This window comes from Schistocerca gregaria, chromosome 6 (genome assembly GCF_023897955.1).
Source record: "Schistocerca gregaria isolate iqSchGreg1 chromosome 6, iqSchGreg1.2, whole genome shotgun sequence".
Taxonomy (NCBI): Eukaryota; Metazoa; Arthropoda; class Insecta; order Orthoptera; family Acrididae; genus Schistocerca; species Schistocerca gregaria.
This window is the reverse complement of record NC_064925.1, coordinates 430,878,226-430,896,291: the sequence shown is the minus strand read 5'-3', so window position 1 is coordinate 430,896,291 and position 18,066 is coordinate 430,878,226. Positions and strand designations below refer to the sequence as shown.

At 42.3% G+C, this 18,066-nt stretch overlaps 1 protein-coding gene across 2 annotated transcripts in view; it reads right to left on the bottom strand.

The window, feature by feature from the left end:
* The window catches only part of LOC126278026 (centrosomal protein of 104 kDa), a 400,804-nt gene extending 384,505 nt beyond the window's left edge, over window positions 1-16,299 (bottom strand). For both annotated transcript variants that reach the window (XM_049977752.1, XM_049977754.1), the window contains exon 1: window positions 15,951-16,299. In XM_049977752.1, coding sequence (XP_049833709.1) covers window positions 15,951-15,990 — 40 coding nt within the window. In that variant the 5' untranslated portion in view covers window positions 15,991-16,299. The remainder of the gene's footprint in view (window positions 1-15,950) is intronic.
* Window positions 16,300-18,066: the final 1,767 nt, after the last annotated feature.

Sequence of the window (18,066 nt, the reverse complement as noted above, 5' to 3'; positions counted from 1 at the left end):
CTCACCCCTACTTGACATATGTGTAATAGTTGAGATGTACATTTCCTCAGCGAACCACCCAACAACATACACATTGTGAGTAATCAAATTTGCAATTGATCTTTTACACAAAGCTTGTTGTCACAAATAGAAAATAAGAACACAATTGATACTTGCATACAGCGTATTATTAAAGAGCAATAGGTAATCTACTGGCTGCGTAAAATGTTTTTCGTTTGAGCCGTGGCTGGCTCGCGTCATGCCTTGTTTATTTATCGTTGGTTGCAGTCCAGTGGTGTCTTATTTCTTCTTCGGTTACCGCCATAACGTTGCTGTCGTCTCTCCGTGAGTGGCACCAGCAGCGTGTATCGATACTAGTACTGCTGTACTATCTTTGTTGTGGCGGATATATATTCCGTCTGTGCAGAGTGTGGCAGTCGGTCGGTTGGGGCAGAGCAGCGAGGAAGTCTCCGTGGTGCGTGGTCAGACCGGAGCTGCTGGCGGTGTGCACGCATTGTTGGTTGGTTGGTTGGTTGGTTTGGGGGATTAAAGGGACCAGACTGCTATGGTCATCGGTCCCTTTTTCCAAAAAAACTAAAACCACCCAAAGAGAAGAAAAACGAACAGCAGGAAAGACGGCAGACGACACAGGAGAAGAAATACTCAGACAAAGAACAGACAAAACAAAGTAAAACCACACAGAGTGTGGCAGTGGTTGGCCGACCATAAGAATAAAAAAGGAAAAGCCAACCACCGAGAACACATTAAAAACCCAGTTTAAAATCGTAGGCCAAAGAGCAGAATCAACAAAAACAATGAAATAAAACAGAAACACTCAGATTAAATGATAAAAAAACCATGCCCGAATAAAACGTAAAACTAAGTCGGCCATAGCAGAGTCATCTGTTAAAAGGGCAGGGAGCGTGTCAGACAGTCCGAACGACTGCCTGAGCACAGCTAAAAGTGGACAGTCCAATAAAATGTGGACCACTGTCAAAACGGAGCGACATAAAGGTGGGTCCTCACGTCACAATAGGTGGCCGTGCGTCATCCATGTGTGCCCAATGCGCAGCCGGCAGAGGACAACAGACTCCTTGCGAGAGGCCCGCAAGGAGGAGCGCCACACACCGGTAGCCTCCTTAATGGCCCGAAGTTTGTTTCGTGAAGGCAGGACGCGCCATTCAGTGTCCCAAAGGTCCAGAATTCTGCTGCGTAGGAACGCTCGCAAATCTGTCTCCGGGAGGCCAATGTCCAGAGATGGTGTAATGGTGGCCTCTTTCGCCAGGCGGTCAACATTCTCATTGCCGGGCATCCCAACATGGCCAGGGGTCCAAACAAAGACCACAGAGCGGCCGCAACGGGCAAGAGTATGCAGGGACTCTTGGATAGCCATCACAAGACGAGAACGAGGGAAACACTGGTCGAGAGCTCGTAAACCGCTCAGGGAATCGCTACAGATAACGAAAGACTCACCTGAGCAGGAGCGGATATACTCTAGGACTCGAAAGATGGCGACCAGCTCAGCAGTGTAAACGCTGCAGCCAGCCGGCAAGGAGCATTGTTCGGAATGGTCCCCTAGAGTTAGTGCATAACCGACACGACCAGCAACCATCGAACCGTCCGTGTAGACAACGCCAGAGCCCTGATACGTTGCTATGATGGAATAAAAGAGGCGGCGGAAGGCCTCTGGAGGGACTGAGTCCTTCGAGCCCTGTGCCAAGTCGAGCCGAAGGCAAGGGCGAGGAACACACCATGGGGGTGTACGCAAAGTGGCCCGGAAAGCAGGTGGAACACTGAGAACCCTAAGCCCGGAGAGAAGCTCTTTGACGCGGACCGTGATCGTACAACCTGACCGGGTCCGACGTTCTGGCAGATGGACGACCGATTGCGGGAACAGGAGACGATAGTTTGGATGCCCAGGCAAGCTAAAAACATGGGCAGTATAAGCGGCCAGCAAACGTTGGCGCCGTAACCGCAGGGGAGGGTCACCTGCCTCCACCAGTAAACTGTCCACAGGGCTGGTCCAGAAGGCTCCAGTGGCAAGTCGGATTCCGCTGTGGGTCCAGCACCCGCAACGCAGACGGGGATTCTGAGCCGTAAGCAGGCTCCCTTAATCCAGCCGAGACTGGATTAATGCCTGGTAGAGCCGTAACAGGGTAGATCGGTCGGCGCCCCAGCTGGTGTGGCTCAAGCATCGCAGAGCATTTAGATGCCGCCAACACACCTGTTGGAATTGTGAGGCGCTTCTTGCGAGGGTTACGAAGTTAGTCGCCCACCGATACTGTACACTAAAATTGAGTGCTGAATTAACCTACTGTCAAGCCTCAACTGCTATCATATTTCTTCATTGGATCCTGGTTGTCGCTTTCTGGTAGATTTCTGCGAGCAACAACGTGTGTGCATAGAAGTTGGTTAGAGTTGCAGCCGTCTTCCTGTGTGGTGTTTAACTTAATTTAATTAATTAATTCATTCATTAATGAAGTGTAACAGTGGTATCTTCTGCCTTTTGGTCGCTGACATTCCAGTGACCTGCCTAGTCGTTGACGTAGTTTTGGGCAGTGTATTTTCCTCGTCGTGTTGATGTCTTCCAGCATGGCGTGTAGTTCGACAGTTGTTGGTAGTTTTGGGCGTTTATTCTGACTTGGCTGGATTATCCAGAACGTTGTACTATTGACATCTTGTTGTCGTTTTGCTGGTCGGGTAGAGCAGAACTGATCTTATTGGTTGGTTCGTCGACTGGCTTTAGGTTGGGTTACCTTCTGATTAAGAGGTTGTCGGTCTGGCTGCCTGTCTCACCTAAACGTGCATTAGTGTTACCTTCCTGGGCTGATTCTTTGACCCTTCAGAGCGCCGCTCCTTGTGTTTTAGATAGTGATGTCGTTTTTAGTCCTAAATACTCGGTGTGGCCTTCAACCGAGTTTTAGCTTATTAAAATTGCAAGGCTTTCTCTTCTTAGGCCTTAAGCTGTAAAAAAATTGTTTCTTGTTTGGTATGTGGCCTTTAACCGAGTTTCAGCCTTCCAAAATTAAAATTGAAAATTCCTTGTGACTAGGCCTTAAGTCGTAAATTGGTTCCAAGCTGGTATGTGGCCCTCAGCCGAGTTTTCAGCCATTTCAAATCAAAAGTTGAAAATTTTGTCTAGGCCTTAAGCAGTAAGAAATATTTTCTAGTTTTTATGTGGTCTTCAGCCGAGTTTTCCAGCTTAAATTAAAAATTGGAAATTTCTTTGTCTGGGCTTTTAGCCGTGAGATTGTTTAGGTTTCGTATGTGTCCTCCAGCCGAGAGTTATGTGAAGCATTTTAGGATAAAGCCTTTAGCCTAATTTAGTTGAAATTTAGAAGCTCTTCCCTTTAGGCCTTAAGCCGTAAAATTGTTTTCTGCATGGTGTGTGGCCTTCAGCCGAGTTTTAATCTCTCTTAAATTAAAAATTCAAAATCCTTGTCTTGCTCTTAAGTCATAAGATTGTTATTCTGTAGTATGAGGCCTTCAGCCGAGTCTTACACGAAATATTTTAAGATAAGGCCTTGAGCCTTTTCGTATTGCAAGCTTTTCTTCCTAGGCCTCAAGCCGTTAAATTATTTTGTTGATATGCGGCCATCAGCCGAGTTTTCAGCCTATTTAGGTTAAACTTTGGAAATATTTGTCTCTGCCTTAAGCCGTAACACTGTTGATGATTAATGTGAGGCCTTCAGCCGAGTTCTATGGGAAAAACTTCAAGCTAAGGCTTTCAGCATATTTATATTGAACACAAAAAAATTTCTAAAGAAGTGAAACCTCCAAAAGAACTCCTGTACCTCAATTCCTTGCTTAGGACTTGTGCCTTGGATTCTCGATGTGGCCTTCAGCCGCTCTAAATTAAATCAAAGCAGGTCTTTAGTTAAAACCTTGATATTTTTGATTCTTGCTTGTGTGATTGTGTGTTTTAAGAAATAAAGTTTACATGTTGAGTGCTACTGACAGTAACTTATTTTGGCCCCTTGCCATAAATATAACCGCTTCCGCTCTGTCCTGCTAGCCCAGGGATTTCATATGTATATTACCAGACACTCGTGCTGGCGTAACGTTAGAAAACTCATCATACAAACGGTGGCTTAAGAAGCCGAGATGGGCAGTTTGTCAACAAATGACCACGAAACCTTAACAAAAGTTAATCAATAGTCTCAAAAAATTACTTTATTTCTGTGTATTACATAAACGACACACACTACACGCATACACCACACTGTACACACTGGTCACATACTTGTGCCAAAAATAAAAATAATAACAATATTTTTGCCTTCTTGTTAATTTCTTCTTGTTTCTCCCCCGAATATGAACAAGATATTGAGGCCGGGACAGGTAAGACTCTGCAGGGATATTCATTATATTTGACTTAATGCGCTTGAGTCCGGACCGCAGGTTCCGATCCTGCCTCAGGCGTGGATGTGTGTGATGTCCTTAGGTTAGTTAGGTTTAAGTAGTTCTAAGTTCTAGGGAACTGATGACCTCAGATGTTAAGTCCCATAGTGCTTAGAGCTATTTGAACATTTTTTTTACTTTATGCTGTATAATAACGTAATTGTTTACTATTAACGTACGTTAATTTCATACAAATCTCTAAGACGGATAATATTCTGTGGGGTGGTATATCGTATCCCTGCCTGTTTAGTCATTGGTTTCAACGGACGTTTCAAATACCTGGATTCTTTATGTGATTTATTACTATCTCCTTGGGTAGTTTATCGAATAGTTTTATTCCCTGGTAGAAAGTGGTGTTTTGTGTTCTTTATTCTACTTTGATTTATCTAAATAATCCCTAACTGTATAGAATGTATTATTTGAGAAGTTTGCTTGATTGGACATTTTAAATATATGGATTCTTTGTTGTCTTTAATCTCCTTGGGCAATATATTGTACAATCTTATTCCCTGATACAAAAATGATGCATTTTGTTGTTTTCTTTTTTTCTCTGTAAATGTAAATTAAGTCTGGATCCTGTCCCATGATTATGTATGCTGCTGTTTTTTAGTAATAAATGAAGTTCTTCTTAATGTGTATACGGACTGGTAGACATACTGACAACCTGGAGTTAGATTTCTCAGCTTTTAAAATACAATTAAAATCGCTCAAAACAGGAAAGGGAGCTGGACCTGATGGGATACCAGTTCTATTTTACACAGAGTACGCGAAGGAACTTGCCCCCCTTCTTGCAGCGGTGTACCGTAGGTCTCTAGAAGAGCGAAGCGTTCCAAAGTATTGGAAAAGGGCACAGGTCATCCCCGTTTTCAAGAAGGGACGTCGAACAAATGTGCAGAACTACAGACCTATATCTCTAACGTCGATCAGTTGTAGAATTTTGGAACACGTATTATGTTCGAGTATAATGTCTTTTCTGGAGACTAGAGATCTACTCTGTAGGAATCAGCATGGGTTACGAAAAAGACGGTCGTGTGAAACCCAGCTCGCGCTATTCGTCCACGAGACTCAGAGGGCCATAGACACGCGTTCATAGGTAGATGCCGTGTTTCTTGACTTCCGCAAGGCTTTCGATACAGTTCCCCACAGTCGTTTAATGAACAAGGTAAGAGCATATGGACTATCAGACCAATTGTGTGATTGGATTGAGGAGTTCCTAGATAACAGAACGCACCATGTCATTCTCAATGGAGAGAAGTCTTCCGAAGTAAGAATGATTTCAGGTGTGCCGCAGGGGAGTGTCATAGGACCGTTGCTATTCACAATATACATAAATGACCTGGTGGATGACATCGGAAGTTCACTGAGGCTTTTTGCAGATGATGCTGTGGTGTATCGAGAGGTTGTAACAATGGAAAATTGTACTGAAATGCAGCTGACGATTAGGGCCCATGTAGTTACTAGGCGTTGTCTGTTGCAATCCGATGACAGCATTAAAAGGGCACCACATAAGGAATTTTCTTGATAACATCATAGTGTGTTCATCCCCTTCAGGTATTAGTCAAAACCTTTGGTGTTTGGTATATTCACTGTTACATTAATATTTTCTCTCGTTAAACAGAAAGTCAAGCAGTTTGTTTTCTTTAAGCGACGTCTTGTGTTATTGAAAGTTGACCAAAAAATTATTCTTGAAGTTTAAATCTGATTTCTCTACCAGGAGTCTAGCATTGAACATATACAGTATTTTAGGAATCTACGTCTTACTGAAATTGTTATTTAGCATTCCTGTCTACTACATCGTCGACAACACTTGCATTTCTCCCAGTCTAGCAGTCAGGATCGTCCGCATTGCTAGTATCACACTCTCAGAATGGAAATTGACAATGTAAGGTGCTAAAACGTCTTCCATCTCTAAATCCATATACCTTCTGGAGTTCTGGAGCTATGTTTCCGTTACTGACGAAATACACACATCGACCTCTCCCGTTTGAGCAACAACTCAAAATGCACAGTACTGGTTATAACTTATCACACATCCAACTAAATGAAACTCTTTCTGTAGTAAGCTCAGTCTAACTGGGCAAGAGAACCGCAAAGACATGAATCCAGGCGAGTCACTGCAAAATCATTGTAAACATCATCGTCATGCCCGGGACATGTTTCAAACTTTGGATAGCACTTGTTGTTCGTCATTCCATCTGGTTTCTTGCTTGTTCTCCTCTGTGAAGCCTCTTCTTTGATTGTAGTGCATCACTGTTCTCGGAAAAAATGGCTCTGAGCACTATGCGACTTAACTTCTGAGGTCATCAGTCACCTAGAACTTAGAACTAATTAAACCTAAGGACATCACAAGCATCCATGCCCGAGGCAGGATTCGAACCTGCGACCGGAGCGGTCGCTCGGCTCCAGACTGTAGCGCCTAGAACCGCACGGCCACTCCGGCCGGCGTTCTCGGAAAATGTGAATCTCACGTCCGTTCTTCATAATGCGAGGGTTGTGATTTTTGTTTCAATAACAGACTTGCTAACAGCAACAATATATTTTTTAGCATATATCATTTGAGTTATTTTCCGTACCATAAACGGATGGAGCACACTCTCTCTGAATCAATTTTTGTCATACCAAAATCAGCAAAGTTCTTGCAGATGCCAGAGTTAGATAGGATGCCCTGTGTGAATCAAGCAGAAGGAGAGCAAAGAAGTAAAGGCAAAAACTATGCCAGTTGTGACATCTAAAGATATGAAAGCATCAGGCAGAATAACAAATGAGATATCCATACAAGTCTCTGCTACAAACAGCAGAGGAAATTCAAAGAGATAACATATCCCTCTGGAAAATCAGGATCTATCTGAAAGACTCCGAAACGTTGATGACGTAATTGAGGAACATGTTTAATTCCATTTATTCAAATGGCTTAACATGCAAAGTAGTCCACCATTATTTAGCGACGAAAAGCCAATCACCCCTACCCTATCGAAACGTATCACTAAATCCAATTAGTATTTACAAACACAAATGTTCAATGCAGCAACTTCTGCACTGCCTCCAGTGACCCTAGCCATCACCAAACGTCACAAAGTAAAAAATAAAATAAAGGTGGCCTCCAGAGCTTATAATGGTTACTTAAGTACAAGTGAAATGTCTTTTCATAGATTTTTATTAATGTGGGCTTGTAGCCGTGGATTATCAGCCAGCTGCTTCAGCTATTTCTCTCGGTGGGTAAAGTTTCACAGATGACGAAAGAGTTCAAAGATACCTGGAAAAATGTTACTAGAACATGCTGTGTGTTTTCAGGGAATAAATTAAAACCCAATCACTTTTTTTCTTTTCTGGATTGCTAAGTATGAACAACACATAAATGAGATAATATTGTCCGAGAAAGTATTGCCGTTTCGGTATTTATGTTAGTACTTAGATGCTCTCCCAGTTTAAAGCCAATCCTTGTTAGATTTCAGCTGGAAGATCATAAGTCTACTTTAGTCAGTTGTATAAGTTTATAAAGTAAAAAGTCAATAGGTATCGTGTTCAGAAATGAAACGCATTTGCATAAACGCGACTTGGTAGAAAAGGTTCACGCGGCGGTAATCTAAAACTGTAACAGAACACGAGGAACTGCGTGTTGTACTATGCTAATCACTTTCTCTGTATATACCATTTTTCTCACCGTAAATCAATAATAATATCTCAGGCATACACGTCATATAATATCACTGGCAGTCCTGACTTTACGACCGGTACTCACAAGACACACCATGTCGCGTACAAGAACCTGTTTGTCTCTTGTTTAGTCGTAATTAACCGAGACTTCTGTCTCCAGTGTCAGCAGAAATTCGAACTAGAACCAACAGACTCACACGAAAGCGTCACCTACATCGAGATTATTCTATGAACTGCCACCATTTCTGCAACACCTCTCGAGGCGAAATAAATCACAGTGCACATTGCTGGAGCACAATGTCTTTATTCTTCCCCTAAACACGTTATTTAACACACAGACGTTTATAACTGATTTAGAAACATGTTTGTTAGACAGTTAATAACAGACTGCAAGCTCTATACGTTACCTATGGGCGTCTTAGCCTGTATCGGTCAACAGATGGATATTATGTATTTTTCCTGTCCTGTAGGTTTTACTGAAAACAGGTAACAGTATCAAAATTGTTGCAGGGAATTCTCTTTCACTTTCATCGCGAACTGATCAAACTGAACCAGTGTGTTAAAACAGACACAGTGAAACAGCAACACTCATCTATAAGACCAAGGCAAATGTGCGTTCAAAGTATTCAACATACAAAATTACCACATTTTGTATTTGAAAACGAGATGATGTAAATAGAGTTGGATTTAATTGGATACAAACATAATGGGTGAACATAGATAGGTCCGGGAGTGGACTTCGTTTTCTTTTTTTTTCTTTTTTCCCAGAATGGATTCTAACGCAAGATAACGTTCCTGTTTTAACAGAGTGTACGCTTTCCGTGGGAACCAGATTCCTTTTCAGTTTAGCGTAGGTAAGGAAACAATACAGAGAACGCACATAGAAAATATATATACCAAAACACAGTGGAAAACCAGTACAGTTTATGCCAAACAGTACTTAAAAGTATCGTTTGTAAGTGCATACTGGTGACTGCAAGCTCTCAAGTGAAAACTGCTTTCAACTAAAATTTGACGTGATGTACTGTAATTGTTTTACATTGTAATTTGGTGCGTATATTTTCTGCTGCTTTCACTGTAATTTTCCGTCGTCTGTTGGTACGCATCTTTTCTTTCTGGTAAAGGGTGAAAAAATATATACTGTGTTTATTCCATTATTTTCCTTACGACAGGTCCGATGATGGCAGTCTGACGAAACGCAAGATCAACGTGGATAAATAAAGCGGTTAATTTTGTATAAATATTTCATCATGGTCACTGACCTCTATAAAGACTTTCTATCTTGTCTTGTCACAAGCAAGGATACAAAATAAAGGAATGGATTAGAGACCAAACAGGAGTGAAAGACGTAATTATGAAAGCAATGAAAATGAAATGGATGTGAGCGAGATTGTAGGAAGACGAATACATGGCAAGTGGATCAAAGCACACTGATGGAAAAAAATCGCAACAGCAAAAAATAATTAATGTAGAGCAATGAAATTTTGGGAATACATATGTCTTGGTAACATATGTAAGTGATTAACACTGCAAGATCACTGGTTAATGTAAGCACGACATACGTCATTGCAAATGTGAAATGCTGGTGTATTCAAGTGCCGGATGTCAGTTTGTGGGATGGAGTTACATGCCTGTGGCAAATGATCGGTCAATAAGGAGACGGTTAATGCAGTTTGAGGATGAATTAGAAGCTGTCGCCAGATGATATCCCGTGTATGCTAGATTGGATGCTCCAGTGATGGAGTAGGCCAAGGCAACATGTTGACACTCTGTAGAGATGTTGGGTGACAACAGCGGTATGTGGGCGAGCGTTATCCTGCTGGAAACCACCCCCCGGAATGTTGTTCACGAATGACAGCACAACAGGTCGAATCACCAAACTGACGTACAGTTTTAGAGTCTCGGTGCCTGGGATAGCCACGAGAGCGCTCCTGCTTTCATGCGAAATCGCACCCCAGTCATAACTCCAGTTGTAGGTCTGATGTGTGTAGCACACAGACAGGAGCGCTGCAGACTGCCAGCTGGCCTCCTTCTAACCTACACACGGCCGTCAAGGGCACCGAGGCATAAACATCGTTCATCAGAATATGCCACAGACCTCCAAACTGCCCTCCAGTGAGCTCTCACTTGGCACCACTGAAGTCGCAAATGGCGTGAACTTTGGGTCAGTGGAATGCATTCTACAGGACGTCTGGCTGGGAGGTGTCCTTGAAGTAACCGATAAGTAACAGTTATTTTTGTCACTGTGGTGCTAACGGCTTCTGAAATTTCTGTTGCAAATGCATTATGACGCGCCAGAGCCATTCGTCGAACACGAGGGTTTTCCCTCTCGTTAGCAGCCTTCGGTCGTCCGGAACCCGGTCTTCTTGCAATAGTACATTCCCGTGACCGCCGCTGCCAGCAATCACATACAGTGGCTACATTCCTGCCAAGTCTTCCTGCAGTATCGCAGAAGCAACATCGCGTCTCTCGTAGCCCTATTACACGACCTCGTTAAAACACAGTAATGTGCTGATAATGGCGTCTTTGTCGCCTTAAAGGCATTCGTCACGTCCCGCCTCAAAGGTTACTAACGCCCTCGATCTTTAGAGCGTCTATTTAAAGCAAACCTGATTTGCATCCTCATAGTGATGTTACTAGCGCCATTTTTATGCAACTGGTGCGAAATCTGAATAGACATCATCTCTGACATGTAGAAACACGCCTAACAGTGTTCGTTTATGATGCACAACTCCTTGGTGTTGCGATTTTCTTTCCAACTGTGCAGCTCTTTCTGGATCCAAGAACTAACGAAAGTCCCAGAAAACGACGTAAAGAAATGTGGGAAGATGACATTAGAAAATTGATATATTGCTATTGGATAATCCATTCAACTGTTTTATTGATAATATTTGATAAGAATGATAGAGCTCCAAATTGTAAAACTCTATTTAGTTTACCCTTTAGGAAACAAAAGAAAAGAAACATTATTTTACAGTTATGCGTTGCTAACTACCAACTAAAGGAAAATGACAAATCAGTTTCGCATGGGAGCTACGTTAATAGAGAGCTATACAATGTTCTCCACAAGTAAACATCAGAGACTGAGAGGTCCGAACACTCAGAAATGTCTGCTGATAATTTTATACCAGAAATCCGAAAGAAACGGATTTGTATGTGCAACATGAGCCCGGGTTGTGTCTCACTGTATGTCCTGTTTTTCTCCATAGCACATCATTCCTAACAACATGCAGATATGCATTGAAAAATTATTTAAGGTGACAGATTGAGTGTAGAAAAAAGAATAACAGCACTCGGATTACCCTCTACGCATTGATTTCTAGTTGCGCTGCAGGCAAGCCCTGTTTACGTATGCAGTTGTGGATGTATACATTGGCCTCGCGTTAATGAGTGTGTGTGTGTATGTGTCTGTGTGCGTGTGTGAAGCGGGCGCGCGCGTACGTGCGGATGATTGCGTTTCTGAGTCGCATGGCCAGGGAAAGGTCGACGAGAGAGAGAAGAGAGAGAGAGAGAGAGAGAACGCAGCGGTGCAAACATCTGATATTACCAGGGCTACTGTTTACGTCACCTGACATTTACGAGGCAGAAATAAAAAACTGAGAAGATAAATGAAGTAATGGAAAATCAAAGATTTCTTTGGACACCTCTACAAAATGAATGAGAACGTGCTTGCGAAATAAATCTTCTTGCATTTCTAGGAAACGAAATCCACAACAGCATTGATTACAAAGTAAGAAATTAAGTAAAGGAATAACATCAAAGAAAAGGAAATAACAACAAAAATCTTTTTAAGAACGAAAATCTAAATTTATAAAGCTTTCAAGGCAGAAAATGGGAAATCGGGAATAACATGGACTGAAAAAAGGAAAAGAAACATGGGTAGAAAATTAAGCAGTACAGGAGAAAAAGAAAAGTACGAAGAAAGAAGAATAACCGAAATTTTCACCTGAACCTGGATGGTCAAAACGAAGATAAAAAATCGGTCCAGTCGTGGTTCTTGGTGGGTGGCTCTAAGGTTTTATATTCTATACGACTAACAACAGTGGTATGTTACAGTTTCTCTGACATTACAAGGTAGTTCTTCTCTGACGTTTTTTTCTATTTTATACACTAGATATAAAACTCTACATGTACAACAGGTTTTCCCAAACTGTGTTTCGCGAAACGCTGGTGTTCGGCAGCCAAACTATTAATAACATAGCGTTTTTTCCGACATTTGACGATAATAATTATTATTTTTAATATTTGGTTATTATTTATGTGTTATAGTTGTTATTTAAAATTGAAGTAATCACTGAATAAAACAAGTTCTTCCCATTTTTTAGTAGTTTATTAATCTTCAAAGTAAACAAAGTGTTCCCTCAAAGTACCAGGACTCCCAAACTGCTCCGTCAGAGGGAAGGTTTGGAAACCCCTGTTCTGTAGTGAATAACAGTAGAGTAGACACAGTATAATAGCAGTACGTATAAAGTATGTAACGGAGAATGGCGCGCAATTCTGTGCTTTCGTATCGAAGCAAATGATGCAAGTATGTTCACAAAAGCTTTGCACTGTGTTTCATGCTTCAGAGTGCCATAACTAGCCCCCGAGTCCCATCTGAAATTGTTGGATGTTGTGCAGCACCACCTGCACAAGACATACTAAACATGATTATTTTTTCGGGTATTTTGAAAAGAAAAATTCATTCAAGTTCATCTTCAGAGAAGATTACACATTTCACATGAGGACGATTACATTCTGGCAACAGAAAAAAACCAGCAAATTTCCTATTTCGTTAAACGTGTCGACAACAAGTGGCGTGCAACAGTAAGGACAGATATTGGAAAACAACGCATTGTTTTGTTCCAGCTCTCGTAACATAAACTAGCGGCTGCAGTTATGGTAACATGCACTAAAGGTGCACAGCGCTCATTTTAAGGCGAGAAATTCTTTTGCATGTAACTTACGTTGGAAACGTGTATGGCTTCTGAATGAGAAGTTTGTGCTTTCATCAGGTAGCCATCGCAATAAACGTCCGGAGCATATAGTTCAAAATGGACCTTCCCTTCTACAGCTACTATGGCAAGTAAAATGCGATATTGTAAGACAACCGATGAGCTGTATTCTTCAATTTTCCTTTGTAACTTTTCGATGTTTTCTGCAAATTGCAATTCAGTTTCTGGCTTTGCAATAAATTATACGAAATTTACTACAAGTCTCAAGCATTAAGGAAGAACTATTAGAAGCTCTGAGGCGTACTGCTCTGCACCGATTGTCTTTCCAAATTAGAATGATAAAAAATATCCGCTTTTGCTTATAATTCTGTGCAGTGTGAAGAATTTCCAGGTATATCATTCAAGAACGACAAATGTTTTTTAACACAGCTAACATGCAAAACTATTCTTCATGTTAAAATAAGCGCAAACAGTTGTTGTCGCTTGTCATAAGATCTGGAATAAAACAATCCATTGTTTCGCAATACTTGCTCTTACTGTTGCCCGCCATCACTCCATGCGACGTTTTCCAGAGCTGGAAGCTTCCGGTAGTTTATGGTCAATACAATGTAAAATAAGTGAAATAAAATGAGTACTGTCTGAAGACGAACTGCTCTTTCCGAAAAATCTGAATAATCAACTGTGGTAAGCATTGCGTAGGTCGTGGTCCACAATTACCAAAAAACCACTTCTAAAAAGGAAGCGATGAGCGCCAAAAGGTTGTAATATTTGATTTATTCACGACTAATTTCAATACCGAGACGCATTAAACACTGTACAAAGTTCAGTACGGAAATATGCCTGTATAATCTGCATATTCTGACAATAATTTGAAGCAAGCGAACTTAGTATTCTTAGAGTATACCAGTTATATAAGTATGTTTACAATATCTTCGTACAGTACTTAACGACCACCGTATATGATGTCTCACTCTAGGAAGCCGCTATGACTTCACCACGCCAACCAGAAGATGATAAAAAAGGCATCTCCCGATTATCTTGGTCAGTGTGGCCCCAAGAGTGCATGGATAACCGAAAAACACGGACAATCCAAAATAAACATTACCTCGAACTGCTATTTATTTACAAAACAAGCCACATGTCACATTTGAAAGCGCACTGTATTGGAAACGCAGTACTTACCTGAAAGAATGGGCTAAAAATTACTAACATTTAGCTTCTAGGGAAGGAACCAAGCAATCTCCTCTGAATGGGAAAATATTTAGTTGACCCCCACCTACGTACGGAGAAATGATCATCGTAATAAAATAAGAGAACCCAGAGATCGCACAGATAGGTTTAAGCGTTCGTTTTTCCCGCGAGCTGCTTGAGAGTGAAAAGGTCGAAAAACCGAGTGACAGTGGTTCGATGAACCCTCTGCGAGGCGCTTAAGTGTGAATTGCAGGTAGTGATGTATTTCATGTAGATGGATGTAGATAGAAAATCGGTCGAGGACGCTTTACAAGGTCAGAGCCACCACGTTTACCTGGAGACAAGAAGCGAAATAACAGAGACATATTTCAGAAAAGTCTGACGGTGCGATTGGTTCCCACATCGTTTTCCGCCAATAAAACATGAGCACAAGGTGTTTCACAATCCATGTTACAAACTTCTAGAGGTAGTAGAGAGGACTTAGTAGATCAGGTTTTACGTAGGATCCTATGTACGGAAACGTCACTCAACGTCGTTACAGAGCGTCAGAGTTAAAGGTGGCGGCGCCTGTATGTATATACAGGGTGATTCAATGATGATGGTAAAAACTTTCTAGGATCATGGAGAAGGAAAAATGTGTCAGTTTGATGGAAGGGTCCCTGAACCGGAAACGAACGAGTCGAAAGTTGTAAGCGAAACCGTTCTGATACCACTGACAGAGGAATACATGTTCTGGTACTGTTTTTGCAAATATTTTAGCGTGGTAGACAACTTTCAGAGGTGTCAGTACGAACCAAAACAAGGAAAAAATATCCAATAAACGTGAGCTCTGAAATACGCACCAGAGGAGCTATGAGTGCTTGTTCATCTTCGCTACTGTGAAACGCAGCTCCTCTTTTAGTTGTGCATTTTTCAGCTTAGTATATAATTTTTTCTTGTTTGGTTCTTACTACCACTACCGCCTTCTGGAAGTTGTCTGCCCTGCAGTCTTAACAATAATAGTACCAGCACAAGCATTCCACTGACACAGGTATCACGGCGGTTTTCACTTATAACTTTCGACTCCTTCGTTTGCAGCACAGGCACACTTAACTTGAAATTTGTACATTTATCCATTTCCATCATCCTGGAGAGTTTGTAACATTGTGATGGAATCACCTTGTATACACACACATTTACAGGCACCGGCACCTATAACTTAGACTCTCTGTAGCATCCTTGTATGACATTTCCGGTACGGGGTCCTTTTGTAAAACTTAATCTACTAAGTCCCCTCAACAACACCTATAAGTAACATGTATTGTGGAACACCTTGTATAACAGTGTAGCCTGGACGAAAATATCCCCTATAACTACAAATGAATACTTCAGGCTTCGTTTTCGGTTTTGCCAAAAATCGCCGAATTATGCCAGGAAGTTCCACAAAATTGAATAATCCACTCTTGAATAACCCGGATCTTGCTGTATTATCGAAACTAGTCGTAAATAAATAATCGTGACATACCTTCTTGGCGATCAGCTGTCCTTTTTACAATTAACAGCAGACTTTCGCAGATTTAATTTTCAGTAATAAATAATAATTGTAAAAACTCTCCAGACAGTGGAATCCAGGACATTCACTAATTTATTACATATCAGTAACTTTATTAACTATTATTGCTTATGCGTTTGTGCTTATAATGATTTCTCGAAAAAGCAATCTCTTTTTTTAGCTGATCTTCTCCTCCGTACTGATGATAAAATCGCGTGCATTTTTACGAATTAAAAAGGACATATGTATAGAAAACTCACCGGTGGCATAAATGACGGTGAAGCCGATCTTGTGTGGCATTGTGCGGCGTCTGTGCAGAATGAGAAGAGCAATGGTAGGCGTGTCGCCGGCGCGCCACAGAGCAGCGTGGATCACGATCGTTCCCCTGACACCTCTGCAGCCCCGTGTAACACATTTGCCATATTGGTCACCTAACGCACAGGGGCAGAGGGGCAGCTATGCGCGAGGCACGTGCAACGCGGCAGTTTACAAACTGCGATCCGGACGCGGTAGAGAACTGGGCAGGCCACGAAAGCGACCGCGCGAGTGTTGTGTGGGGAGCGTGCCCGCGACGCGGCTGTCCCGGTTAAAAGCCTGCCGCCGTTTAGCGAGGCGGGCGAGTGGCGAGTGGCAAGTTGCCGTAATGCCGGCGAGCCCCGCGGCCACGCGCGATCAATACGACGCCGACGCCGTGCTCTGCGCCGCGCCGAGCCGCACCTCTCCGCACAGAGATGCGGAACCTGTACACCGGATCAAATTCCCTGCCCGCACCCGCCCATGCTACCGGCAAAGCCTCTGAATCACATGGACTTCCTCGTTTCCCGCACATCTGCTTTCTCGCAAGCTGCGCTTGGCGTCCACAATTACCGTATACACAAAAGAAGCTGAGGTAAAAAAAAATTATCGTAAACTGGCACTCTAAAACTGTTTTTTGTGGTGTTCTCACTCACTGGCCTAATAGAAAATGTCAGAAGATACATGAGGCTGTTCGCGGATTAGCATTATAAAAGGTGCAAAAAAACAATAGCAGGATCAGAGCGAGTAGGGGACTTCTGGATTTTCCATATTATCATTCTTCGAAAATATACCTTAATGCGTCTACCGCAAAATGATAGTCAATCGGCGGCTAGCACGCAGAGTTTTGTCCGGTAAACGAATATCTTTGGCTGTCTCTAGCAGTGCGGTTTGTCCGACTAAGCTGCTGCTGTAATTTCTTCGATGATGTCAATATTCTAGCGATGTTGAGGGCAGATGTTTCCAGTATTTGTTGTAAAAATCGGATGTTGAGACAAAACGAGCAAATAAACGCAGAAAACTAACAATGGTTCACATGGCTCTGAGCACTATATGACTTAACTTCTGAGGTCATCAGTCACCTAGAACTTAGAACTAATTAAACATAAGGAAATCACACACATCCAAGCCCGAGGCAGGATTCGAACCTGCGACCGTAGCGGTCGCTCGGCTCCAGACTGTAGCGCCTAGAACTGCACGGCCACTCCGGCCGGCAAAACTAACATTATTTTAAATTATGGCTGCCCATAAGCAACAACCACAGAATCCTGATTTAATCCTTAATGATCAAACACAGTTCCAATATTCTTCCGTGCTAAAATACCAGATAATATTTTTCTCACCAAGATAATATGCTTGTTGTAAGTAGTACAGTTATTCCCCTCACCCCTTTTCCTGCACATCACATTTACCTGTAATTTTTTCCTTATAACATAGCACTTCCGCCCCCACCCCCCACCCTCCTCCCTCATGGCCCATTGCCCTGACGTTGGTAAGGAGGCATGGGTGCCTCAGAGCCGTACCGCAGGTGTCGAGAGGCCGGAGAAACGTGTGGTTCCTGAAGAGGGGCAGCAGCCTTTTCAGTAGTTGCAGGGACAACTGTCTGGACGATTGACTGATCTGGCCTTGTAACACTAATCAAAACGGCCGTGCTGTGCTGGTACTGCGAACGGCTGAAAGCAAGGGGAAACTACAGCCGTAATTTTTCCCGAGAGCGTGCAGCTTTACTATATGGCTAAACGATGATGACGTGGTCTTGGGTAAAATATTCCGGAGGTAAAATATCCCCCATTCGGATCTCCAAGCTGGGACTACTCAGGAGGACGTCGTTATCGGGAGAAACAAAACTGTCGTTCTACGGATCTGAGTGTGGAAGGTCAGACCCTTAATCGGGCAGGTAGGTTAGAAAAATTAAAAAAGAAATGGATATGTTAAAGCTAAATATAGTGAGAATTAGTGAAATTCGGAGGCAGGAGGAACAAGACTTTTGGTCAGGTGGATACAGCGTTATGAATACAAAATCAAATAACGAAAATGCAGGATTGGTTTAATATCGAATAAAAAATAGGAAGGTGGATATAT